Raw genomic sequence first — 26,488 nt, 5'->3', positions numbered from 1 at the left:
TAACTAATGAGAAGGAAATTCTCAGCGAAGCAAACACTTTGTTTTGCAGAAGATGAACCACAGTCGGTCTGAATTCAGGCAGGAGGTCATCACATATAAAGCAGTAAAGTAAATCTTACCTGCCCCCTATTGGTCAGACACGTCTATTACACTATGATACAAGAAAGGAACAGAATTCACACTAATATCAGGAAGGGCCCTGTTTTCTTCTGTGTTTATGAGGAACACACACACACACACACACACACACACACACACACACACACACACACTGTCTGTCTGTCTGTCTGTCTTGGGGAATATTTTAAATTTTAGTATTTAAGTATTTTGCATCAAGGAATTTATGCTATTTTAAACTCATTAGCAAAGGTAGAAAGTAACTAAGTACATTTACTCAAGTACTGTACTGAAGTACATTTTTGAGGTACTTGTATTTTACTTTATTACTTCCATTTTCTGCTACTTTACACTACTACTCCTCTACAATCCAGAGGCAAATATTGTACGTTTTACATTTATCTGACAGCTTTAGTTACTTTGCAGTTTCAGATTAACGATACAAATTGTAATGACCAAAATAAATTATGATGCATTATTATAGTTAAGACAAAACTTAATTAATCCCTTGGTCAAATTCACAAGCTACACAGCAGTATATACAGTAATTGAAATTAGCTTCACCTTTACCAGCTTAATGCATCAATAATTATAATTCAATTACACAATATATATTATCCTGAAATGAGCCATTCTGCACGATGAGTACGTTTACTTTTTTTACTTTTAAGTATATTTTGATTCTAATACTTTGGTGCTTTGAATGCATGACTTTTACTTGTAACAGAGTATTACACTGTGGTGTTGAGTAGTGCTAAAGATTGTATTGGCTCCCTATTATCCATTATGCAGCCTGCTGTGTTTATAATGTGGCCATGATGCATTGTAATATCAGAGCTCATCAAGCCTCAAACTGTGACATTATTTCAACAAGAAAACAGTGTTTCTGGCTCACTAAAATCACACGTGAAAGACAGTGAGAGCAAGTTATCAGAGACAGTCAAAGAAAGACAGCCCTGAGAGGTGTGAGGAAGAGAGATGAAATAGGTTCTCTGTGGTTTTCACAAGTGATATCATCAAGTGGCAGCGTGATGACATGGTTAGATCAACAACCCTGACAGACCAACAGCTGCACTGCACAGCCTCTCTGTCACCTCTCACAATGGACGCCTACACTGATTATCCATTTTCTGAGTACTACGACTACAACTACACTGGCGATGAATCTTTTTATTTTAACATCACAGTGGGTTGTATCGGCTCACACCTCCATGGCTCCCACATCTTCCTGCCCGTCCTCTATTACCTCATCTTCATCACAGGCTTTCTTGGCAACCTGTTTGTGATCTCAGTCGTGGGCAGGAAAGGCAAGAGAGGTGGGCGCCTGGTGGACACGTTTGTCGTCAACCTGGCCCTGGCCGACCTCGTCTTCGTCCTCACGCTGCCTCTGTGGGCCATCTCTGCCAGCCAGAACGGCTACTGGGACTTTGGGCAAGCCGGGGACCTGCTGTGCAAGCTGAGCAGCTACATCATTGCTGTGAACCGCTTCTCCAACATCTTCTTCCTCACCTGCATGAGTGTCGATCGCTACCTGGCTGTGGTGAAGCTGATGGACTCCAGGTACCTCAGGAGCAGCCGGTGCATCCGTGCCACCTGTGCTGGGGTCTGGTTGAGCTCCCTGGTGCTCGGCATCCCGTCCCTGGTGTACCGCAGAGTGGAGAAGTCCGTTGATGGCCTGTCCTGCGTGGAGGACAACAACTCGCCTTTTTTTCTTGGCCTGAGCCTGACCATGGCGTTGCTCACCTTCGTCTTCCCGGTGTTAGTCATCGTGCTCTGCTATGGCACCATAGTCGTGCATCTCAACAAGCACTGTGTTGCTGCTGCCAATCCTCGAGCTGAAGCCCGCCGCAGACACTCCCTCAAGATGGTCCTCTCCATCGTAGTGGTCTTTGTGGTGTCCTGGCTCCCTTTCAACATTTTCAAAGTCATCATAATTGGCTCGCAGCTCTCAAACGCTGATCTGAGTTGTGATGCTCAGTCTTGGCAAAGAAACGGGCTCATCATCTCGTGCTGCCTGGCCTTCCTCAACAGCTGCGTGAATCCGGCCATTTACTTTTTCCTGGACCATCACTTCAGACAACGGGCCGAGTTCCTCTACAAGAGCTGCATAGGAAAGCCAAAGATGCTGCAGAGCTTCAACTCTTCGGCTTCATTCACCAACGCTGGCACCACGGAGAGCTTTGGGACAGCTGGTGGGAGAACTCAGCCTCAGGTGTCTGAGTAGGAGGAGAAGACACAACTCTTATCTCTAACTGTGAAGGTAGTAAACGTATTGTTTTATAATCCTTAAATAGCATCTTTGTGACAACTTGTCCTGCTCATATCGGTAATGAGAGAATTTGTGCACATTTCTCTCATAGGGCGTTTCAATATTGAGCAAAACCAGATACGTGGCAAGAAAAGATTCCTCTGTGCATTTTATTTTGTCATTTATTTCCTTTATTCTACAAATAATAAACATGCTCTTAATACTGCTTATAGTATACCATATGGTCCAGCAGTGTTGATATAAGAGTGAGCATCCACTGTTTTCCTTTTTTTCAGCATTAGTAGAGTACAAGTGTATCAGTGTACAGGTGTAAATATCATTCTAAAATGTGTAACATAACTGATATTTTTTTCTGCATGCTTTGTTATTTTTTGATATACTGAAGAGTTTAATTATGTCTCTATTATAACGTGTGTGGTGCATTAATAATGTTTTATGCAATGTTTATATTGTTGTGATGAAGTTACATTTAAAAAATAAAGGCAAAAAAAAAACATTTTTGTAACTTAACTTAAAATTTTCTAGTTGTTTTATTGGTGATTGCATTTTTTAATGATGATGAGATATTACCTTAGAAAAAAATCTGCCAAAGAAAGCACTATTCATTCAGGATGACAGAATTTATGATCATGATTTACTGTGTTGCAATATGATAATGTGATTTAATTGTATTATAATATTAAAGACAAAAGTCAATATGTCAATAATTAGAATCCAACTATCTATGTTTGAATCTTGAAATAATGTAACAAAAAGATCAGGTCATGTTAGTCAAGTTCAGGGAGATTTAGAAATTGAACTTTAATTGCAAACATGTTGGCAGCATTATTAAATTCAATTTTGTCATTACCCCTAAGCTGTAGTTGCTTGTAACTGACAGCTGAAACAATGTTCTGTATTGTCTATTGTGAAGACAATGTAGGGACTCGTTACATTTTATGCAGTTCCCTAATGGAGTGAATTCAGTATATGCAGTGTCCTTTGTTGGTGTGATAATGCAATAATGCACCAAAATAATATCAGCACTGGCTATCCAAAGGATATATTTTGCTTTGTGATTAGAATAAGATAATGCAGTAATAAGATTATGCCCCCCCGTGTGTTGTTTTGAGGAGATATATGGATATGTTGGTTCTCTCTTTAATGTTATATGGGGACGGGATGAAGTACTGGAGGATATTGTAGGAACAATCTGCAATGAACCGTACACACTGCTTTGCAAAAATAAGAGGAGAATGTCAAATGTTTTTTTAGAAAATGCCAAGAAACAATGACAAAATGTTTTGCAAGTTTCATGGTATTTCCAAAGCTGTACTTCCCTGATGAAGCCAATGTAGCTTATTTCTTTTATCTTATTGATTATCTTCATGCAAGGAGACACTGAACTGGCAATCTAAAATCAGCCTTTTTGACTGCAACAAAAAACAACAGCCAATTCAGTGGAAGATGGTAGATATTCTCACATGCAATCGGAAAATGCTTCAAAATATGAAAAGGGTCTCACTTGGCGAAATTCTACATAAGGTATACCAACAAAAAAAAAGTTCCCAGGCCTCAACAAGCAAGAAAACACCTGGCAGCTCAGATCTGACATCTGCAATGTTTCTTGAGAGGAAGGCCACATTCAAAATATGTGTATGCAAACAAACTCGGCCCAGATCTCTTTATAAGAACTGTCTGATAACAAAGTCACTCAGGCATCAGGCACTTCTCACAGCTAAATGTAGCTTCTGAGAAACCAAAGGTATTCACATCAGTGTTACAGGGAAGTCAGATATTCGAAAGTTCAAATGTTCATGTGTGCCCCCTCGTTTTTCAGTCCCAGAAGTGAAAACCAGGTTAGGTGCCAGGCTGTGGGTGCAGGGGGTCAGGAATTCACCTCTCCTGCTTGACAAAGTTGTTTCACAGACTAAGTGTGCGCTTTTTCTCACAACACTGTTTCAACACTATCACAAACACCGCCGTGTTTGGTATCAAGTTTAAAATAAACAGCAGTCATGCAGATGATCAGTATTTTATTGTTGTTACAGAACAGGATCTGTTGTAGTCTAGTAGACAAATGAGGATCATTTTACATGTATCTCTCTTTGAAGTGGTTACATATGTAGTATTATTTTTCAGTGCTTTTGATTTAATTTTTTAATTTTAAAAAATGAGGGAAAACACACACACACCTCCTGCAGTGAGGTGTCGACTCATAACTGCTGCACACTCATAACTGTGATGCATTTATGTCAACTCATCAGCGCTTCATAAAACAGCCTCCGTCAGGGTGAAGAAACATTGATTTTTAGTTTAAATAAAAGCATCAGAGCTTTCCATTGTCTATTTTTAAATTTTACCAATTAGATAACTTTTAAGTTTCAAGTTTAAAGGAATCTGTTTCCAGCTTTACTTTATATTCATGACAAAAGTTTACTTTACTCTCACTCTCATTTTTGTCTTTGTTGTACAGTTGAACCTGTTCATGGACTGCTCTTTCAACCTGAGAACAGAGCACTTCATATGCATCACATTCACCAACACACACACTTGGCAGGGGAAGTGCAATGCCAGACACCGGCGGCTCTGAGGTTTAGTAAATTGCTCAAAGTCATGACTTAGTCATGCAGACATGAGGAGCCGGGGTGCAAACCAAAAAAACCTGCGATTATAGTAATGGCAGAATTTCACAAAGATAATGTTAATATGTGCAGATTAATTTTTGCGTTTTTACGCAGCTGTTTTTTTAAATATTTATTTTAGTGTCCTGATGAAAATATTTTCTTCAATGTTGATGTGATAGTAATGTTAAAGGTCAAGAGAGAATAGAGCCAATTTAACACAGACAGGCTTCATGTTGGATCAACCTTATCAGTACACTGATACAGTATTTCATCGAACATGTCTTCTTAAAATACAGGAACTGTAAATCTAATCATTTTAAATATATATTTGATACTTTCTATACACTTTTATTGTTGCTTTTTTGTTTGTTTGTGAAAGTAATATCTGAATTTCTACGCAGTGAACAGCAAAATAGTTATGTCAGTTGTTGAGACTTAAACTCCTTTAATGAATTTAACGGCTGTCATTCTGCCAGTCTGGTACACACAAACTGAAAGTGTGACCTTGGCACTCAGTCTCGTCAGACTTTTCCAGTGGGTGAGCTGTCAGTCAGTTTCTGTCACTGTTAATGGTGAGACTACAAACGCTCCAGGTTCTCACAGCACTACTGCAGCTCTCTCTTCTGTGGTCGTCGGCCTCTCATTACAAAACTCAAATTTGGGGAACTAAATCAGTCATCCTCCTCGATACGTGAACTTGCCTTCAACTTGTAAAAGTAGTTTTCTAATTATTTGGGGGACAATTAAATCACTGTCAAATGTTATGTATAAACCTACAGGTTTAGCTGGTGCTGGAGATATATTTATGTTATATTAATATAGTTACATCAGATTTTGATCTTGATAATATTTTATGGTAAAAATATTCCTGGTTTTCTGGTCTTTAAAGCCACACCATATAACTTCTGTAACACATTATTCCCTCATATTCCTTCACATCATTCCTGAAATGAAAAATTGAATTCATAATTGATAAAACACTCATACTCATACATAATAATTTAACACACTTTAACATACTTTTGCTGCCACAAGCGTAATACTTGGACTGGTATAACCACAGCTAATGGTGGCTAATGTTAGCTGACATTAGCAAACTTTAGATGTAGTAGTGCGGCTAACATTATTAGGGAGTTTTCCCACTTAATGACTGTTCTCTTCTTGCAACGTGCTACTGTTACATTATGTTTTAGCATTTATTATTATCCTGTAATTGTCATTTATTTGGTTGTTCATAGTTTTATTTTAAGGTGGCATCATGGCTAGGTGACACTATTTTTGAACCAAGTAAAAAATAATCAGTGAAAGCTTTTCCCTGCGTAACTACCATATTCATATTATTGGTATTTCTTTTCCCAGTACAAATTTTACTTACCAAAGTTTAGATTAAACATGATGAAAAAGGGCATGCACAAGATACTGTCACATTAGTGATATCTGAGTTTTTTCAATATTGCCCTGCTGAACGTACACCTGCACTGAATTTAGAGTTAAAGTAGCACATTGGTTGTGGAATTTAACATTTCACTGAGTAACCACCAACATGCAGAACGTTCACACAGAGATCATGCCAACGCTGCATCTCTCAGATCAGGTGATTGGCTGTGGTTTCCTTGTTCCTATACACTTGATCTGTACAAAGTCAGCTCGCTGAGAAAAGTGCGTGTTGAAAGGTGAAAAGTAATATATTTAAAATAGATGTTTCATTTCTGTCTGTCCTGTGAGAAAACCTGACATGTGGTACCTTTGATGACATTTGAACAGACGACTTCTTCTCTAGTGACAGAAGAGGGTCGTGACTTTGGTTTGTATGGAAACTTCTCCATCTGGGCACAGATGTCATTCATAGGTGAACTGTGTTTTCAGTATTGCACATAGTTTTTCCAAAGAACCGTTCTTCCTTAAAGAGCCATTAAAATGTGTCAAAGGACCATGATTTCACATGTATTCAAAACAACTAACTGCCTGGGAAATAAAACCGCTGAGACAGATGTGGTTGATTGTTGTTCTGAGGCTCTTCAACTCAAGGAAGTACTGAAGAAAAACAGACTTTGTCTACCTTTAGATGAGGACTTGATCATCTGTTCATCTGAAGAATATCTAAAATGAGATGTATATATGGAGTTCCAACAGTCACATTGTGACAAAACATTATGTGATTTTAATTTGAACAGTTTCACATATTATATAGCATTGTAAGTTTATTGAAATGTAAATATTACCAAATCAGGGCAGTTAACGTGTTTTATTTTTTGAAAAAAGAAAACACTAAAATGAACAAATTTAAACATATTATATCAGAATCTCCCATGTGGTTTAACAGCAAAGAATATGTGTTGACAAACCAGAACAAATATATTTGTTATGAATGTAAATATTTTGCACATTATAGATAACTTACACACAGTAGTGATGGTTAGTTTCATCTTTTTCCATGAACAAAGACACGTAAGCCACTCTGTCATTAAATCTGTCATGAAATGTTGATTGATTTGAGTGGATGTTGGTTTGTAATGCACAGTGAGTAAATTCAGCTTTAATAATGAACATAAGTAGGTTTTTCAAGTCATGTTAGGGTAAAGATAGGGTCTGTAAAGCAATCCAGCTTATTTTGTTCTCATGATCTCAGTTTGAATTCTGACCTGAGAAAAGTTGGGTCCATTATCATTTTAGTGGGCTACAATTTACTCATATAATTTAGAATTTATTTAGTAAAAGTGAGCTACTTCTTGTGTTGTTTTTCACATTTATCTGTTTAACTTACAGTGGGTTGTTTTTATTTTTGTTCATTCTTTAATTTTTTAGGCCTACCTATTAATTCCTTTGCAGGGTTAATAGGTTTGAGACACAAACAGTGTAAACAGCATTTCAGAGTTGCTAACTGTATCAAAAGAGTTTTTTTGGGCACATACACATAGAGTACAGTATGTGTTGGTCTCTGGCCCACAGTGTTTCGGTGGAAGATCACGTGGTTTACAGGATTAAAAGTCTATGTAACGCACTGCTGCCGTCTAGTGGCTGAAACAAAAAGAATATTTCGCTCATTCTGGGCTACTTCAACACATGTTGTCCTCTTTGGTTATAAACAAGTTCCCTTTAGTCATGTCAGAGAAGCAATTATGTGGTTTTGACGTCAGGATCCGCTAAATAACCATGAAACGGGGTTTACTGCCGGTAAACCGCCCACGCAGCAGCGGAGAAGTGGATGATCTATGCGGCGTTCACAAGCCCATTTTAAACTCGTGATTCCTACAACTATAGTGCTACATATAACTTGAAGCCCTTTCAAGTGCCACTAAATGACGATAATAGCAAATCGACCCATCGAAGGATTACTTTGCAAGGTGGCTATTGTTTTGTTATAGCAGTCAAGTGACACATCGGCAGAAATCCCAAAAGCAAAAGAACAGAGTGTAGAAATACAACAACGACATGGGCCTTAAATAATACCTTGTTGGATTCATTAAATGACCACATTGAGTTGAACCGACCGCTTTCACCATGTTGTTATGGACGCCGATAACATAACTTGACATGCATGTCCATTAATACGCCGCGTGTCGGAAACGCGGTTACCATGGTAAAGACTCGATGTTGTTAATTCGGTCATGTGTTCGACAGCACTTGAAGGCAGCACAGCATTTCTTTACTTTACTGGGCTCAAGAAGTAACGTTAGCCTCTCCAGCAAAAGTTACGTTTGGGTAGTAACGGATTATTTTAACATTTGTGCTGTGATTTATCCTCTCGTTTAGACCACAGAGACCCAACCTGAGGACTTAGTTTTGTTTTCTTGCTCTTTTGTCAATGTAAATAGAAATAAACTTCCAGCTCTAATCTGGGAGCCAATGGAGAGCAGATTGTATGGATACAGATGAGGCACGATGCTAGCTAGCTAACAAGCTACTAAGGTAAGAGCAAAAAGCAATGCCATTATGGACGTTTTGTATGCATGTGCGTAATGGGTTGTTTCTTAATGCTACTGAACTCATTGTCCATTTGAAGTATTTGGGAGCGGATAGTTAAAGGTTTGGGAAAAGCTCACAACTAAAGCGAGTTTCTAAACTTTGAGAGTCTTTAAAGCCGAGGCCCTGCAGCTTTATGAAGCTGATTTAGCGGGTGGATGAAATGGATGAAGAAATACCACAAGGTACCTTTTTTTTTTTTTTTTTTTTTATGAAGTTACCTACCTACCCAGTACTTTTAACTTTAACATTGAGGTAAACCTCTGAAATAGAAGGTTTCTTAGTTGTTACATCTTCTTTATTCTTTCTTTCCATAGTAAGGCTGGGTCTCACGGACAGTCTCTGACCTGTTGATGGATGTGTCATGAGTTTGTAAAAGGGAACCAAAGTTTAAAGGTGTAACATAAACTGTATAAATATATGACTGCACTGATCGGCAGAGAAGTTATGTGCTTTCAACATCCTCTTTCAACAGAAACACAGCTTTTTAAAGAAGAACAATGTAATTCAAGTTACAGGGCTGCTTGATGCTGTCTTGCACGTATTCACACTCAGTATTGTTATATGATGGTAGTAACAGTATGCCTAGCTAATGAAGTTGACACATAATTTACAGAAAGTGAAAACTTTGATTTGTGACTGACTTTGATTTGTTTTCATACTTTAATGTCTATGAAGTGTTTCTCCAGCACAGTAGTCCCATTAGTTAGTTTGTGATTTCTGTGCATTGAAATATTTCTGCTGTCTACACATTCCTGAGCGTTGGCCAGGGGGCAAGAGGACAGAGGTGGCTTAACCCCCTGAAACCTCACTGACCTACTGGTGGGACCATCATTACAAACTCATGCTGTGCAGCCAAACTTTGTTCAAACTCACAACTTTATTTTGAATTCTAGTTTCCAGAGTTATCAAATATGTCAGGTTACATTTTGGAGAAATTTGTATGAAGTGCACAAAACTTGAATCTTGAATACATTAATTTGATGGTACAGCCATAAAAAACCTCTTGGTTTGAATATTTCACTTATTGTAAACCTCATAAAGAGCTCCAACAAGCTGATACAGAATATACAGTTCAGTACTGTCCGACAGTGTGGTACAATCAGACTTTTCCTATTTAAAGCTACTTAAGAGGAGCTTTAGGTATAAATGTCTCTCTCTGTGTGAAGTGGTGTTGATGTGTTTAAGCTTGTTCGCTCTCAGCCACAGTCGATGGGCTTGGCCACAGTTTAGAAGAGACCTTGATTTACATGGTGGTGCGCAAACTTCTAATTCAGTAATCCACATCAGACGTGCCACTTTTGCACGCCTGCTCATTTGAGATACATGTCGTATTTTTTCACATCTTTATTATAGTCAATTAGAGCCTTTAGGCAACATAAAACCTAAAGCTGGCTGCAGGCAGAGAGAGAGAGGTGGGAGGGAACCCAGCTGCTCCAAGAGTTGCATTGTTCGCCTTTTTAAAGCTTTAGGATTTGTACTGCATTAGTGTAACTTTATAGCACTTTTTTATGACGCCATCTTGATTTAAACATCATTAGAGCAAAATGATCTATTAGCACCTGGTGGAAGAACCAAGCTGCAAAATACTGAGGGGGAAAATGTGTGATCCCCTGGCAGCTGATGGCTCTACACACTGGCAGCAGCAGTCTAGCCATACACTTATAAAAGGACTCAAGAATATTTAAAGAATTTGTTTTACCAGCTGCCGTGTCGCATACACAAAGCCCCCTCTCTGTCTCTCTGTGACCCCTGGTTTATATAAACTACCCATGACATCCACCAACTGGCTACTTAAACACTGGACGAGTGTCTGTAGGTGGAAGTTGTTTAACTAGTCTTCACATCAGGCATGATGGGCTTAACTGTAATTACATTATTGAAAGAGGAAAATTGTGGTAAAACTGCTTTCCTTCCAACTCTGAAGTGTCACACTTAAAATGTGTCTGAGCTTTTTTCTCAGCTCCATCTCAGGAAAGTAGCTATAATACTGATGGAATTAGTGTTGGTGTAACCTCTTAACTGTATTTTCCCATGACCAGAAGAGATTATTATTCATTTGCATGACTGCACTTCCCTTATATCTGATTTCAGGTTATCACACTTGCTTGGTTTGCAGCCTGATTACACAAGACGCTGCTGCTCGTTTATACTCTTAACCATACAGGTGCTGGTCGCTGGCAGGTGATATCCCTCATGATCATCATGGAGAATGTACTTTGTGCTGCTGTTGAATTGTATTGCATTACGCAGAGAGGTGTGTCTGCATATAGCCTACCCTCATTGATATAAATGGGGTGGACAAAACATTAGAAACACCTGTCAGTATAACACAGTACAATTCAACAGCACCACAAACTACATCCTCTAAAATGACCATATAGTCGAAAACTGTTGTATTAGATCAGATTGGTTTTATCTACACGTAATTAACTGACAACTGAGTGTATTTTGTTCTTTGACATTCTAGTGAAGGTTTTTTCAACAATTGCGACCAAGTTGAAAAATAAACTTGTCACTACTTTCAAAACTAAGTTTCAAAACATATCATTTGGCATTTCTGTACTTCAGTTTCTTGTCATTTATCAGCTGACATATATGCCAATACCGATCGATCTATCGGCGTGGCTGATTTACTGGTCGAGCTTTAATGGAGGTGGTTGTTAGCTGGTATTTTGCTATAGGCTGCCAGCGCTCACATGTATGTTGTCAACTTGTCACTGATCTGTGATAAACCGACATAAGCACACAATATTGGCCAGCTAAGATGTTGACTATAACCAAATAAATACAGCATCATGCAAGACATCAGATATAATACTTGACTGCATTGTCGATGCCAAACGTGAAGGCATCTGTGAAATGTGCCCGGTTGTGCTCACACTGTGAAACCTAAATGTAGAAGTTACTGAACCAAATATCTGCTGCTTTCTCGGTGCCGTGTCACTTGAGATCTGATTCTTGGGTGTCTGGGAAATGCGGGACCTTTTTCCAGAGTGTCTGAGCACCGACATTCCTGGAAAGCCAAAATGAATATTGAGATTCAGAATGAATGTGAGCCATGCAGTTACAGAGCAGGTGCTGCCTCCGGGTCTCTGTAAATCATGCAGACTCTCCCACCACCATGTGTTTCCCTCTTTTTTTAATGGAGGCAAAAATGGCAGGCCACAAAAGGCACTTGGTGTTGGCACTGGTAGTCTGGAGGTTGGAAGAGAAGTGGTGAAGTTTAGATGGTCTATTTGCAAATCTAGGCTAGTAAATTTGTATGTTCATAATTGGTTACCCATTTTTATTGGCCCTTTGAACAACCAGGAGATGGCAGTAGAAATGCATTGACCAGATTTTTGATCTTTGAACTTTCTCACTTACAGTTTATTGTTGTCATCATAAGAAAACAGAGGAGGTCAAGAGTGTGAGAGAGTCGTCAACAGTCAATTATTAAGTCAAAGACTCACCTATAACCACTGACGAATGCATGATTTCTGGCTTTATATATTTATGCTTGAAAGTAAGTCATCTTGCAAGTTGTCTCACAAACCTGGGCCCAGAAACAGACAGGTAAAAAACAGAGTTGAACTGATAAAAGTTGTTGGTTACTGATATCATGTGGATAAACTGACTAGGGCTGCAATAAATTAATATCTTCATTATTAATCAATGTCAAATAATTTTCTATTAGTCGGGTTTGTCCATAAAGTACACAAGTATCAACATTGGAAGGTGATGTCTTCAAATTGCTTGTTTGGTCCAGAAAGACAGTTCACAACCCAAAGATATTCAATTTACCATCATATAACATAAAGAAAAGGAGGAAATCGTCATATTTGAGAAGCTGCAGCACATTTTTGCTTTAAAAAAAACTTGATTAATCGATTGACAAACCTGTTGCCTGTATCAACCAATTGATTAATCGACTAATAGGTTTAGCTCTAAAAGAGTGACATCATAGCTTAAGTGTTGTTGCTCATGTGTTTCTCCTGGGCCCTTGATCTTTGTTACACTGTGGTGTAATGGTGCTTTTGTAATGGGACACACATATTGCTCAGGTTGCAACCACCCATCTATTAGGACACTGATAAGCGAGTAAAGTGAATTGTAATTTCTCAGCATCTTGGTCATTGTTGTTGACACAGTTTCAAAGTCAGACGAGAGCGCTGAGTTATATGATACTGACTCAAGTGTTCAGCCCTCTCTCTGTATGAGGCCACTCCTCTTCAGCGGGCAGTGCTTTCTTAGTGGGCAAGGCTCTCATTCCTGTCCAGACTCTACACTGCTCAGGGTTTGTGCATTTCCATTCAAGTCGGGAATTCTGAGGGGAAGTTTTCACTCTTTGGTTTTTGACCTTTTTTTCTCATTAAGTAAGTACATTTTTCACATGTTGTCCAATTTGTATGCCTTTTTGTAATTCATTCATTATCATCTGGGTGAATTTGGATTATTGTGGACTGACTGTCATTGAGTTCATAGTATTTTTGAGTTAATATTTCATATTGAGACATTCATGCTTTTATACAAACTGTCAGTGTGATGTGATTGTATTGTCTTTGGTGACACTTGACTTAAAGTACTGGGGAAAAAATGCCTTCAGGGTAGGGACGACTCCCTCCCGTTTTTGTGTGTGTTGGTTTTCTCTAAACCATTCCCAAAGAAATGCTCGAGTGTTTGTATTTGTAGGTGATAGTCTATTCAAAAACTGAACACTGTTGAAAAACACATGACAGAAATGTTTGACACATAAAATATGTCCAACAAAACATTTGATGTTTACAGACTGTTCAGTGTGACGACAGTATTCATGTTGTATATTTTGACAGCAAGATACCGCACATCCACAGTGCATCAAACTACTTTAGCCCGGAAGCAGACCTCACAGAGAGAAAGCGATTAGTAGGGTTCCCAAAATAAAAGCACGACATAACAAAAAAAATTCCTATTAGTCTGGTTTGTCTTGTTGAACTTCACACAGTCAATGTACAAGTGTGTCCTTTTTCACCTTAGTGAGGGGGATGCTATCCAGCTCCCTCACAAGTAGTTTCATTTCCCTCCCTTTAAAACATGGCGCCATGTGCAGTGGAGGGATGAGAGTCTGCTGGTTTTTCAGGGGATTTCAGTGATTAGCACACTTTAAACTGGTGAGTGGCAATCTGAAAACTCAAAACACTCCATGACGTAAAACTGGACACCCCAACTTTTAATTATATTATAAACAGTGTGTCTTTGTGTGTATTGTTGGATGAAATGACCTACTCTATTTTAAGCACTGTATTAGATCATCATATTTTTGGGTTTTAGTTCTGAAACAATAAGTTGATTAATCAGTTAGTTGAAGACTGAAATCTGCAGCAATTTTGATAATTGAGTAATCTACATAATTTATCAATCAAAAATGGAAAACATGATGATTCCAGCCTTTCAGATGTGAAGATTTGCTGCTTTTGTCTGTGTTGTATTAGACTGTCACCGTGGGCTGTTTTATATATTTGTCAATATATATGACTTGCATGCAAATCAATGCCTGCCAAACTGAATGTGGCAAAGTATTTTTTGTAGTAATTGATAGTTGTTTGCCAAAAGTACAAGTGGATACCAGAGATTGTAGATTGTTCTACCATTTCTGCAAAACCTGCATACGTTCACAGTTATTTTCCAGACTGTTCAGGCTGAGTTCAGCACTGTAGGGTGTTGTTATTTAAGTGTGCTGTACAAAAGCTCTTTCGCCTTAATTTAGCAAACACAGCAGCCAATTATCTGTGAATTGGAGGTAGTCACAGTCATATGAGCTGTGTGGAGGATGTGTCATGTTCAGGATGATGATGGGATACATTTTATGGATGTTGCAGCTCATGAATTCTAGTTGTTCCTCAAAACAATGACTGCTGAGAAGCTTCCTACCACAAGCTGAGGCGAACCTCCCCTGTGTGTTGGTATGCAGCCACCGCTACATTCCTGTAGTATCTTGGTTAATAATCTAACCAACAAGTTTCACAGTTCTTATTTGACACCAGCCGAATATATGGCTCATGCGTCCTGAGCCTCTTATCTGAAAGAATGAGATAATGACGATCATATGACATCAGGGACTAACAAACAGGCAGTCACAGGAAACACCCTAGACTTGGCAACATATATGTGTACTCATGCTATGACTACATCGGACTGTAGGGTCACGAAGGCAAGTCACACCTGAATCACTCAAGCAACAGGTCACAAGACTAACTAATGCGCACTCTTTGGAAATCTTGTGTTAATGCTGCTTGGCTTTAGATTTGGATTTTGACTACTCATTCTGCTTTTGTTTGTAGCCTAATGACTAGTTGCTTGTAATCCCATTTTATATTGGGGTGTTTTTTATGTTTCTCTACTCCTGAATGGACTTCAAGAGGCTGCAGGCTTAAACGCTGTGCTGCTTTCGGGGCTAAATTTTCACAGTATGAAACAAGACAATAATAGTGTGGAATTAAAATTTTTGTTTGTGTTAGGCATTATATGACAAAAGTGTCAAAAAAAAAACTTTCCCAACAGATGATCAGAAATGTGTACATTTCTAAGTCCTTGCCACAAATGATCCCTGACTTTTGTGAAATTCAGGTAGATGTAGACTGGAAAAAGCTTGAAAAGTTGTGATGGATTCTAAAACTGAAATGATGCTTTACAGGAAATGGTGAACGTCGACATTATCCACTGAAGAACAGCAACAGGAAGTCGATCTACTGACATGGAGGGCAACGGAGAGATCAGTGACACTGACAGCGGCATCATCCTTCATTCAGGTAGAACACTTTGTGCATCACTTAAAGCCTTCTTTCAAATCTGTAGTAGCACAAATGTCGAGGTCAGAAACCAAACACACCTTTGTGTTAAATGAAGGAACGCATATTCATGCAGTATTATTTTGGTGTTCGGCTGGTTGGTTCTTAAAAATCTATATCCGCAACTGTGGCCAACATCATGAGACCTGAAATGAAAACAAACTGGTTGGTTGCCCAAATGTGAGACTTGCCCCCCTAATATAAATTACACATTGATTTTAAAAGCAAAGCACCAAGCTCTTTTAGCTAGTAGGCACCTGCGGGAGGCCCAGATCATTGTAGCAAGTCTGGATTTTATTCAGACTTAAAGAAAAAAAATGTTGTTGGTTTAACATGTTTTGTGAATATTACAGCTGAAACAATGAGTCTATTAATCGATTAGTTGACTGACAGAAAATGAACTGTCAATAATTTTGGTAATCAATGAACCATTTATGTCTTCTTCTTTTTTTAAGCAAAATTGTCAGAAGATTTTCCAAGTCTTCTGTGGTATTAAACATGATATCTTTTTCATTTTGGACTATTGATCAGACAGAGCAAGCAGTTTGAATATGTCATCTTGGGTTTTGAAAAAATTTGATTTTTCACTCTTTTCTGACATTTTATTGACCTAATGATTAATCGCTTTAACAGTTGCAACTTTTGTAAGTCAATCCATATTTTCAACTTCATAAAAGGTGGTCGTCTACATTATTCCCTCAGTCCCATATGGTAACAATACCATAGAATTAACAGCAAACTTCTGCTGGGCAGTCTTGTACGCCCAGCAGTGTTTACCGATTAGTTCTGGCCTTTCTGACATTCCTTGCACCTTAATTGAGCCACGTGATGTCTCCTCTATACAATGAAAAAGTGTCGATCTACAAAGAATGGGGGGATTGTCACTCCAGAAGAGGAATTCTTTGCCCTATTGTCGTGCTGTCACACTTATTTCCTGTCGCACCTCAGACGTTTGTCACTACCTGCAGGGATCCTGTTAATAATCTCTGAAGGTATGTGGAAGGTCAATGCATTTTGCCTGAAGCCACTCCCACAGCCCTGAGACTAATCTTAATGTCATTAGTCACCAAGGCTGCAGACAGCACCAGTCGAACACTCACTCGTTGTTTATAGTTACGAGGATCCTGCCACTTGTTCTGTGTGCCACTAATGAAAACAACGCTAAAAACAAAAGGTACGTTCTGTTGAATGTAACCATTGTAGTTAATCTGAAGCGGTATAATGAAAGTGTACTTTCTGATTCAAATAACATCAACATGAAGGACATGAAATATCAGGGTGTTTAACTTCACAACTGACATTTTTAAGATATTTTATTGCTCAAACACGACATGAGACATGTGACTGATGAATGAATGAATGCATTTGTAGCAACATTAACTAATATATTACTAACGTGGATGTTAAAATGTTCCTTTTCTCTTGCACATTTGATTAGGTTTGTTTTCAATATAGTTATTTTAAAAACATATATTTGTTCACACACATTATTATGCACATACGTCATAAACACTTTCCAATATTATGCAAGGCAACTCAACGACACCAAAACCGACCATCTCCAAAATAACCACAGAGCTGAATCAACATCTCTTTGACAAATGTCAACAGAAATTGAACATGATAAGCCTTATGAAGGCTTCTGTGTAAATAAATATTAATAATATTAATAAACTAAAGAAGTAGACATTTCTGTTGGATTACTTTTATTGACTTAATGATACTGAAAGTAATCACTCTTTGAAGTCCCTGACTTACTGATTTTTACGCATTTCCCTTTGGAATTAAGTGTGCCACTACTTTAAGTTTTGGCTTTACTTTCTAACTTTAATGTCCACTTACTTATGGCCTCATGTGTTGAGGACTGAACAGAAAATGTGTAACAGTCACATTAACAGTCCATACGCTTCTTTCCTGTTGCATTACGCAGGCTCTGACAGCCCAACAACACATACGAAGGATGTGACCACACACACGCGGGCCATGAAGCTCAAGCATCAGGCTCTCCAAGACCGACTGGAGATCTGCATACTGGAGCTGAAGAAACTCTGCATCCGAGAAGCTGTAAGTAACAGCACTTTAAAAATGAATTTGAAAACATGTCACAGAACAAATGAGTCACATAATCATGATAATCTAAGCTAATTTAAATCTTAATATAGGTTTTAATAGACCTAGACAAAGTAAGACTCAAGACAGTTGTTATGTAAGTAGGCAATCTGAGACAAAATGTACTGGCCACACTGCATATGATTCAGCACCCGTTATAAAAGATTAAATAGGTGGGGTAGTTTTGTGCAGGATGTTTGATGACACATTTTACTGCAGCTTAACAAATTAATCTGCAACAGTAGACATTTCTGAGATGTGTTCGGTCATGTCCTCACTAACGTGGATGAATTAGAGAGCCGCCACATTAATGCTCTGATGTCCACACAGCAACAGAAGATTGAGTTTTTTTTGTTGGACAGCAGTTTCACAAAGATCGAAACACTGACTTGGTGTACATGCATTTTTAAATTTGTCTGCATTAGCTTCCACATGGCCTTAATGTCACAGTGGTTAACTCCACTGAGAGGAAACAAAAGAGCTTTTAATCTGTCCTCCTGTTCTGTGACGTTACTATTTTGGTTCTTACCACCGAGCAGAATACAAACATCATCCCTTTCCTTTCAGACGCATTGTGTAGTGAAATTAGACCACGCAATGTGGCTGCATTGAGGTTTTTTTGTATGTATCATAGCTTTTGAAGAGGTATCCTGGTGATACAGTTGGCCAAAGCAATTTTCAATGTTCCCATAACTGCCTGGATTTGAATCCAACATGAGACTTTTGTCACATGTCACCCCTTCGTTTTCAATCTTTTCTGCCTCTCTCTCTCTCTTCTTCTCTCTGCACTGCGAGTTATCAAATAAAGAACAAAATGATCACCACATTAGGTCATTTCGAAACTGGACACATATATCCTTTGGGAGTATCTCTGCCATGCATCGTTGCTCCAGGGTAAAATCCCAGGACTGATCATTCTTTCTTGTTGACACTCGGGCTGGGCACTCCTGTTGGGACATGCTGAGGTGAACTAATGGGAGACATGATGCCTCTCCCTTCTCTCAGTGACAAAAGAATAAGTAATCTCACCGGCCGTACTTACGTTTTTGTCTGTCTGCGATGATGGCTGGCTAAGAGTGACTCAAAGTGACAGTGTTTTTATGACTGTTGTTTAATGAAGTTGGTAACAGTGCGTCGTCATGCTCTGTGCTGGGATACTCGATCCAGTGAGAAAGCGAGACCCAAAGAATGTGTTGTGAAAGGAAATATCTGCAAACGCAGAATTGTGCAACAGATTCCTCGAACCTATATGCCTCAACATGTAAGGAGAGCAGAATATGATACGTGCACATCATTTCAAAACTGCCACAGACATGGTTGAATAAACTCTCTGAAGGATGTGTGTGTCTTTTATTTGAACAACTAAACTGAAACGATGTATTGGCATTTGAAAAGATATCTTTATTTATGAACTGTTTACCAAGCCGGGATCTGTCTTCAGAAAAATAAACTTTTTGTCATGTTCAAATGTTGCTTTGTGGACAGCTGGATTTGTGATCTTTTCTGTGTGGTTTAGGAGTTGACAGGCCGCCTGTCAGATGATTATCCTCTACTGCCGGGAGAGAAGCCTCCGCAGATTCGCAGACGTGTTGGAGCTGAGTTTAAACTGGACGAACACAGCTTCCCCCGAGGGGCAGAGGTATAAACAAATATAATATAATATAATCTTTAAATGATGCATAAACCTCAAGGACATACAATGTTTCACAAGTCACACTTGTCTGCCTCTTGTCTTGCCTCCTCTAACGTTTACAGGAGTCAGAACTGAGTTTAGTGGATGCTGAGTTAGCGCTTCAGATGAAGATATTCGAGGCAGCGCGCAAGCTCTGTGAGGAGGATCACCCGAGCAAGGCTGTCAAAAAGAGCCGGTTGCAGCAGTGCAGGAGAGAGGAGAAAAAACTCAAGCGGCTACAAGAGACGGCCTTTCAGCTGCAACTGGAGCACGGCCGATCATCACCACTCCCTGCTTTTAATATTGCACAACAAGGTGAGAGGCGCCCAGCCAGACTAGAAGACTGTATTACGTGAAATCCCTTTCATAATCGTCTGTTTATTGATTTTCACCTCATTACTTAAGAAATCTTAATTGAACAGTCCCTGGCTTTTCATGGATTTGCAGAAATCTCATTTTATTCTTCACATATGAATCAAAGTGTTTTATCTGTTTCTGTTTTTCAGATCTGGGTACATCTGACGACAGCTCTCTATCCGACTCTGTGGTGCAAGATGAAGGTAAGACTCACCTTGACCTTATTTCCACAAGTGGATTTTTTTGTTTTCAATCTAGTGTTGATGAGAGTCAGAGGAGCAAGACCAATTTTTTGTAGTTTAAAAGCAGTCCATTTGCCACACAACCAGTTAACCATAAAACATGTGAAGATGTGAGTCCAGACAGTATGTATCTTGAATACTGCAGTGCTCATGGTTTCTCTTAAAGAATACATAAAGAATCTATGGAGGAGATGCATGTTTATCTACACGAAATAACTCTGCAGGTATCATACCCTATGTTTCTATTTTTCTCTAGAAGTGACAAGCCAGTCATCACAGCTGTCCTCAGGACTCGCCTATCCAGGAGAGACCGATCCTCCCCAGCCTCCCCCTGTGTCCTCACAGTCCTTGGTAGACGGCTCCTACATGTCTCCATCTGTGGCTCCACAGTCCCTGCCGGTGACCCCAAGCCAGTCTCCCCACCCGAGCCTTGACTCTACGCTGAGTTTAAATTCAAGCCCCGCATATGACCCTCCTCCCATCCAGCACTCCCCGTGGACAGAGTCCAGTCTCGACCAACCTTACCAGAAGAGCAAGAAGTCGCGCTCCTCCAGCAAGACGAGGTAACACAGGCCATCCGTCATGACTCCATTCCTGTTTATCAAGTTTTTTAGTTTTGGGAAAGCAAAATGATTATGCTGCACTTCTACTTTTAACAAAACATTGTGCACCTTTTCAAAAATATTATTATACCTCAAGGCTATGTAGATACTGCAAGGACTGATGGGTCTACTTGGGCTGCTTCGTATTTTCTTGTCGGCAGTGTTTGTTCATAGTAAAGACAACATGGAGCAGGATGAAGATTTTCAGCAATGCTGAACAACATAGCTCATCTAGCTTTCCAGTGCAAACTTTCTTGTTCCTGGCTTGTATTACAAAGATAGATGTCAGTGAGTGTGCAACACTGCCATCTGCTTTTGCACAAGTGCTACAGCAGTCAGTGGGAAGAGCCAAGACAGAGCTATAAATCCTACTGATTTATGATGACACGTTGACGCAGAGGTAGAATTCAGGATTTATTGTCCTGTAATAAAAACTCCAACCTGTAATAATGTGTATTCTTCTTTGTCAGTGTAACTGATTAATGTTGTTTCCATCACTAATGATCTCAGCCAGTATGTCAGAGTCAATAGAGCAATCATTTGTGGAAAAAGTATTTCAGATATTTAATATATAAAAACACGAACAGAGAAACAAAATATAACCTATTTCTTGTGCTGCCGTTTTGTGTGTTCAGCAGTCCAGCCAAGACTGAGTTGCTGCCACCGTTGGAGGCTTGTTTAGCACAATCTGCTCTGCCGCTGCAATTTTCCCATCTGAGGCTGAGCCACACCCAGTCAAACAGCACTCCTTCCACACCAGAGATGCGTGTGCACAGGCAGCTCTCCCTCAGGTAGCCGCACCTCCAACACATCCACAGTACTGTATGTCAGCAGCAGCCTGTGATTTACTGCAGATGGCAGTGATATAATTTATCTTTACACGTAGTCATTTAAAAAACATCAGGAACTATAAGATGTACATATTTTAAAAGTTGAGTTGTAGCCATGCTAATGCACTTGCAATGTATAACAGCATATCTTGTGTGATGTGCACAGGTTATCCAACCCTGAATCATTTGAAAAGGAGCGTGGTCGCACCAGAGGTCCGAGGAGGCGACTGACAGAATACTCAATCACTTTACCAGAGACTCCTCCCCCTGCGGTGAACTATGGAAAGCATGCTAGCTCTGAGGACAGCAACTCTGAACACTCGTTTACATCTTACAACAGCTCACCGTGTCAGGAGTTGCCCTGTGATTCTCCCAAACAGTATCAGTCTGCGTACCCGCACTCTGGCCCAGTTAGCAACTACGGACCTCAAGCCTTCCCACGCACTGACTTTTACCATAATCCCAGGCACCAGTCCAGCCCCAGTTTTCACAAAGCCTATTACAATGAAGAAATGGTCTACCCACCTGATCTGGACTTGGCACAGGGCTATTACACCCAGCAGGCTCCCTGTCGTCCCAACAGATATGAGTACTGGTATAAAGACGCCGCCGTGCCCCACCAGAGAGCACAGAGGCCTTTGCCTCCTGACATCAGACTCCCCCCCTCCCCAGCTCAGTGGGACCATCCACACTACCGCTCCACTGGCCTCCCACAACAAGTAGTGACTGAACAACTCAAGTCATGGCACCGGCGCAGTCAGCTCAAAACCCCCAGGTCCCGTTCTCTTGACAGACAGGGAGCAGTCAGAGTTAAGAACATGTCAGCTCGGGAGTCCACCTGCTACCAAAATCAGAAGTACCATGAACAGGTAAGCAGCTTACATGGTCTTAAGTAATTACTGACTTATTTGATTTGTAGATAAGAGCAGGGAATTATTTTTACTTATTCACCGTCTACAATACATGAACGGTTTCCTCATCACATTTTCACAATGTACCTGCCCACACTGACTTTTTAATGAATGTAATAATAGATGGAGATCACAGCGTGTTACATGCCAAAGCTGCTGGAAAAGACATTTAGGATTAAGTAGTATTTTGGAAATTGGCCTGTTTGACCAGAAACCTTCTTTTTTCATGCTATTTTGTGCTTCTTGATAGACCTGATAAATGGGTGTTGTTGGTTTTTATTTATGGATTTTTAATGTATATTAACTCCAGCAGACACTGAAACACAGGGACACACTCGGTACAAACACAACATACTAACAACATAGTAACATCTCTACATCTGTGGTCAGCTTAAGGCAGTAACCAACCTTCATTTATCATGTCTCATATTGCAGAAGAGTTTTTTGCCATATGGACAGACATTTCGAGTTGTTTCCAAATGTATCTAAGAAACAAGTAACAAGTTTTTAGTTGGTGTGAAAAGGACATTGATGTAAAATACAGAGAGATAAGAAACATGGGCTGTATGTTAATGTTTGAAGTTTATATTTAGGTTTTATATGCTTTGTGATAATTTGATGTTAAAGTGATTAAGGCACTATCTGTTGCAGCTGTTCTTGATTTCTTGTTAACACCATTCAGATAATATATCTAGATTTCTGTCTATTGCTTCATTTTATTCAGACACAGACACCTCGGCCCAATGACATTCAGTTTTCAAATGCAAGCACATTTCGAGAGGGTCGTCAAGGAAGTCCAACTGGATATGTTTTTTTAAATTATGGTAAACTGCTGAATATATCAGAGAGTTGTGTAGGTTGTTGTTATTCACTTATGTACTGAATAGTCAGTAGTCACAGCAGAATATGAAGGACAAACTCAGGATGCTACAGAAGACCGTATATATGAAACTAAACACCTGATACATTTGTATGCTACCAAATTAAATGTCTGTCATCTCCATATCTCCACATCTCAATCATGGTTCTAAAAGTATTTTCTGTTGCTAACTTTCAGGTTCTCCAAAGAAGGGCTCTCCAAAGAGCTGCAGATGACACTCAAGGGCACTGGGTTGTAGACGACGGCTCTCACTTTGTAAGTCAAGTGTAAACCAATGCCACCTGAACTTGGACCACAAACTGAACACGTTAACTCAGAGGCTGCAACTGCGCTCATTCCCAGTTAACCAAAGTGAAGTAGTCAGAAAATCAAGTTGGATTAAATGTTTATGCCCATAAATATTTACTTTTTTCATACTTCCTGTTTACCTGCCTGCCTGTATTTGGGAGTACAGAGGAACATCTTACAATGTGATGCAATCTAGTACAACAACAACAGAAACTACAGCCTCCAAAGATACTGTAAAATTTTATCAAACTCCTCTGACACAGTCACAGTAAAGCTGATTGCAGAGCAGTTGTACTGGATTTGGAGCACAACTGTAAAGTGAACTGGTTGTTTTTGCCCACTCTCTGTATGTTGTTGTTGTACTAACAGTTACAAATGAAGCATTGAACTGAATGCTTGTTAAATGTTATGATTTGAAAGGTGAGAAACACTCTTTATTACAGAGCTCTGTTTTAACCTGCGACTGTTTTTAGTAAATCAGCTGCCAGCTCAAAATTGGTTATTCAGTTTCTCAAAAATAAAGATATCATCATCAGAGTTTCTGTGCCATTAAATACAGGGTTATTTTGATATGCAAAGCAATTATAAATGAAATGGTAATTGGCTGCAGAGTGATTGGAGATAGCAGGAGTTCGAACACAGAAATGTCCACCAAAATTGCACATTTTAGTTAGATTATGAGAAATGTGAATGTTTTGTAATTAACTTTTTTCACGTCACTTACACTATTGTTGAAGTTAATCACAGATGAATTATATATGTATATATATATGTGTATATATGTATATATATGTGTGTACATATGTATATGTATGTGTGTGTGTGTGTGTGTGTGTGTGTATGTGTATGTATATATATATATGTATATATATATATGTGTAATATTATATTACATGTAAAGCCGTCAGGTAAACTGCTTTAGGTACTTAATCATACAACAAAGTGCTGCATTAGCTGTGGCTATCTTTGAGTTAACTTTTTGCAGTTTGGTAGATGGGGAATAGAGTGCTCCTCTTCACCCAGCTGTATGAAGGAAATAACATCATTGTAAAATAATGTAAACTAGCAACATGTTCTTTTTTTTAACCATGTTAATGAACTTGAGCTTAAATTTAAAATTTGTCAAATTTGTCTTGTTTTTCTACTTCCATGTGTCTGTGGCTGTGCCAGTTAACTTGAATTACTAACTGACTTACTCAACTAGTCGAAACTAGATATTAACTTACTCACATAAAGTAGCAAATTAAGACCAAGAAGTCTTGATGCTTGGCAGCTATTAACGTGTTCAATTGAAAATGTCCTGAGCTTTAAGAGAATCTTTATCAGTGTTTGCTCACTAGACACTAAACCTTTTTGTTAAAACAAATTCGGTTTTAACTCTAGATGTGAACTGTATTCGAAACCTTGCCAATATGTGATTCACAAGCAAGTCTCCCAAACAAACAAGCTTTTGATGGTTGATCATTTGAGAATGAGAGAAAATTACTTTCAACCACAGCTACAAACTGACTGGTCTCTCACAGTGATCTGTTTATGTGTTCATTTATTGTGAGTCAGACTTGAAATAAAAAAAAAAGACATGGGCCTGACTTGGAAAAATTTAGCAGCAGTTAAGACTGTGTCTAGTTGTGTGTATAAAAAAAACAATCATGTTACCTTGTGTGCCTCTTTTTTACTGTCTTTTTATTTATCAGTTAAAGTAGTTTATTGTACACAAATTTATGTGTTATGTTGCTGTTTAAAAATCTGTGAAAATGTTTTCCCTGTGGAAGAAAATAAAGAGTAATGTTTGCATCGTCGAGTTTCATTACTTGCATCATGTGCTGTTATTCCAGTGTCAAAGTCCTTGTACAGGCCATTTTGACTAACATGAATGATGGCTAGATTCCATTTAGCTGCTTCAGTTTCAGGGTCCTGGTATCGTGCATGGTGGCTCACTGCCACACTGTCATGACTTACTGGCTAATGGCTTGATTGAATAAAACAGAGCCATTGTTAATGTTATTAGTAACACCTGTGCTTTTCCTGCTGTGAGTCAAGTCAAAATGTCTGCCGTTAAAAAGGCCCATTGTTTATGCTCAGTTTTAATATTGGCATCTCTACCTGGTTTTGCAATGTGTGCACACCAGAGAGGTGTGAATCTAATGAAAGTGATTATTTATTGTAAAAAAGAGGCTTCATGGAAGTAAGGCAATTATTTATGTAATGAATTGTTCTGGGGAAGCTTTTTAATTGTTGTGTAAATTCTGACATACTGAAATCATTTTATTTGAAATGGCATATTTCTCTTCAGTAATTTATGGTAAGACATTTTTTTGAAATGTGAAAAATGTTCCTTTGAGTTTGACACACAGTATGTACTGTAAGTAGTTCTTAGCCTCTGAGACACAACATAAAAAACATCATCTGTGATTCTACCAGAGTATCTGGACCTTACTTCAGAAAACCATCACCATGTAGGTTCTAACAGCATCTGGGGTTGTCTGTAATGTCAGTGAAAATGGCCGCTTTTTTCCAGAAAGTGGCACAAGTGTAATTTTATTATCAGAGCAGCAGCCATCTGTCATGAGGCTTTTATCTAACCCCATGTGGTTTTCTCATTCTCTGCTTTGTTGATCCCCATGCATTAGCCTCTTTTCTGTCTTTGTGACTTTCACTGTGAATTATATCCCCAAGATACTCACTGGATTGAAAAATTAACACAGTACAGTATTTCTGGCCACAGTGCATTTCAAACAGATGTTATGTACAAGACATCATCATACTGTGCTTTCTGTCTCTGAAATGTATTCCATTAAAAATGCATTAAATCGACCACATCTTCATATTTGAA

At 38.9% G+C, this 26,488-nt stretch overlaps 2 protein-coding genes across 2 annotated transcripts; both read left to right on the top strand.

Moving 5' to 3' along the window:
• The first annotated feature begins 1,219 nt into the window (after positions 1-1,219).
• gpr25 (G protein-coupled receptor 25) lies at positions 1,220-2,341 on the top strand. The gene has a single exon (XM_070903510.1). It carries the CDS (start codon positions 1,220-1,222, stop codon positions 2,339-2,341), a length of 1,122 nt encoding a protein of 373 aa, XP_070759611.1.
• A 10,874-nt stretch (positions 2,342-13,215) lies between these two features.
• inavab (innate immunity activator b) lies at positions 13,216-25,462 on the top strand. The gene is made up of 10 exons (XM_070902426.1): positions 13,216-13,313; positions 15,611-15,725; positions 17,695-17,828; positions 19,390-19,512; positions 19,629-19,860; positions 20,052-20,105; positions 20,401-20,707; positions 21,382-21,537; positions 21,743-22,445; positions 23,545-25,462. Exons 2-10 carry the CDS (start codon positions 15,671-15,673, stop codon positions 23,635-23,637), a joined length of 1,857 nt encoding a protein of 618 aa, XP_070758527.1. The 5' UTR covers positions 13,216-13,313; positions 15,611-15,670; the 3' UTR covers positions 23,638-25,462.
• Positions 25,463-26,488: the final 1,026 nt, after the last annotated feature.

This window comes from Enoplosus armatus, chromosome 3 (genome assembly GCF_043641665.1).
Source record: "Enoplosus armatus isolate fEnoArm2 chromosome 3, fEnoArm2.hap1, whole genome shotgun sequence".
Taxonomy (NCBI): domain Eukaryota; kingdom Metazoa; phylum Chordata; class Actinopteri; order Centrarchiformes; family Enoplosidae; genus Enoplosus; species Enoplosus armatus.
The sequence above is the reverse complement of the archived record's forward strand: the minus strand, read 5'-3'. Positions and strand labels throughout refer to the sequence as shown.

What these genes read in the sequence shown, in the direction of transcription:
- gpr25 (XM_070903510.1), top strand. Translation starts at nt 1,220, where the DNA reads ATGGACGCCTACACTGATTATCCATTTTCTGAGTACTACGACTACAAC.
- inavab (XM_070902426.1), top strand. Translation starts at nt 15,671, where the DNA reads ATGGAGGGCAACGGAGAGATCAGTGACACTGACAGCGGCATCATCCTT. An exon ending in CGGCATCATCCTTCATTCAG is followed by an intron (nt 15,726 to 17,694) that starts GTAGAACACTTT and finishes TGCATTACGCAG; the next exon opens with GCTCTGACAGCCCAACAACA. An exon ending in TTTTAATATTGCACAACAAG is followed by an intron (nt 19,861 to 20,051) that starts GTGAGAGGCGCC and finishes TCTGTTTTTCAG; the next exon opens with ATCTGGGTACATCTGACGAC.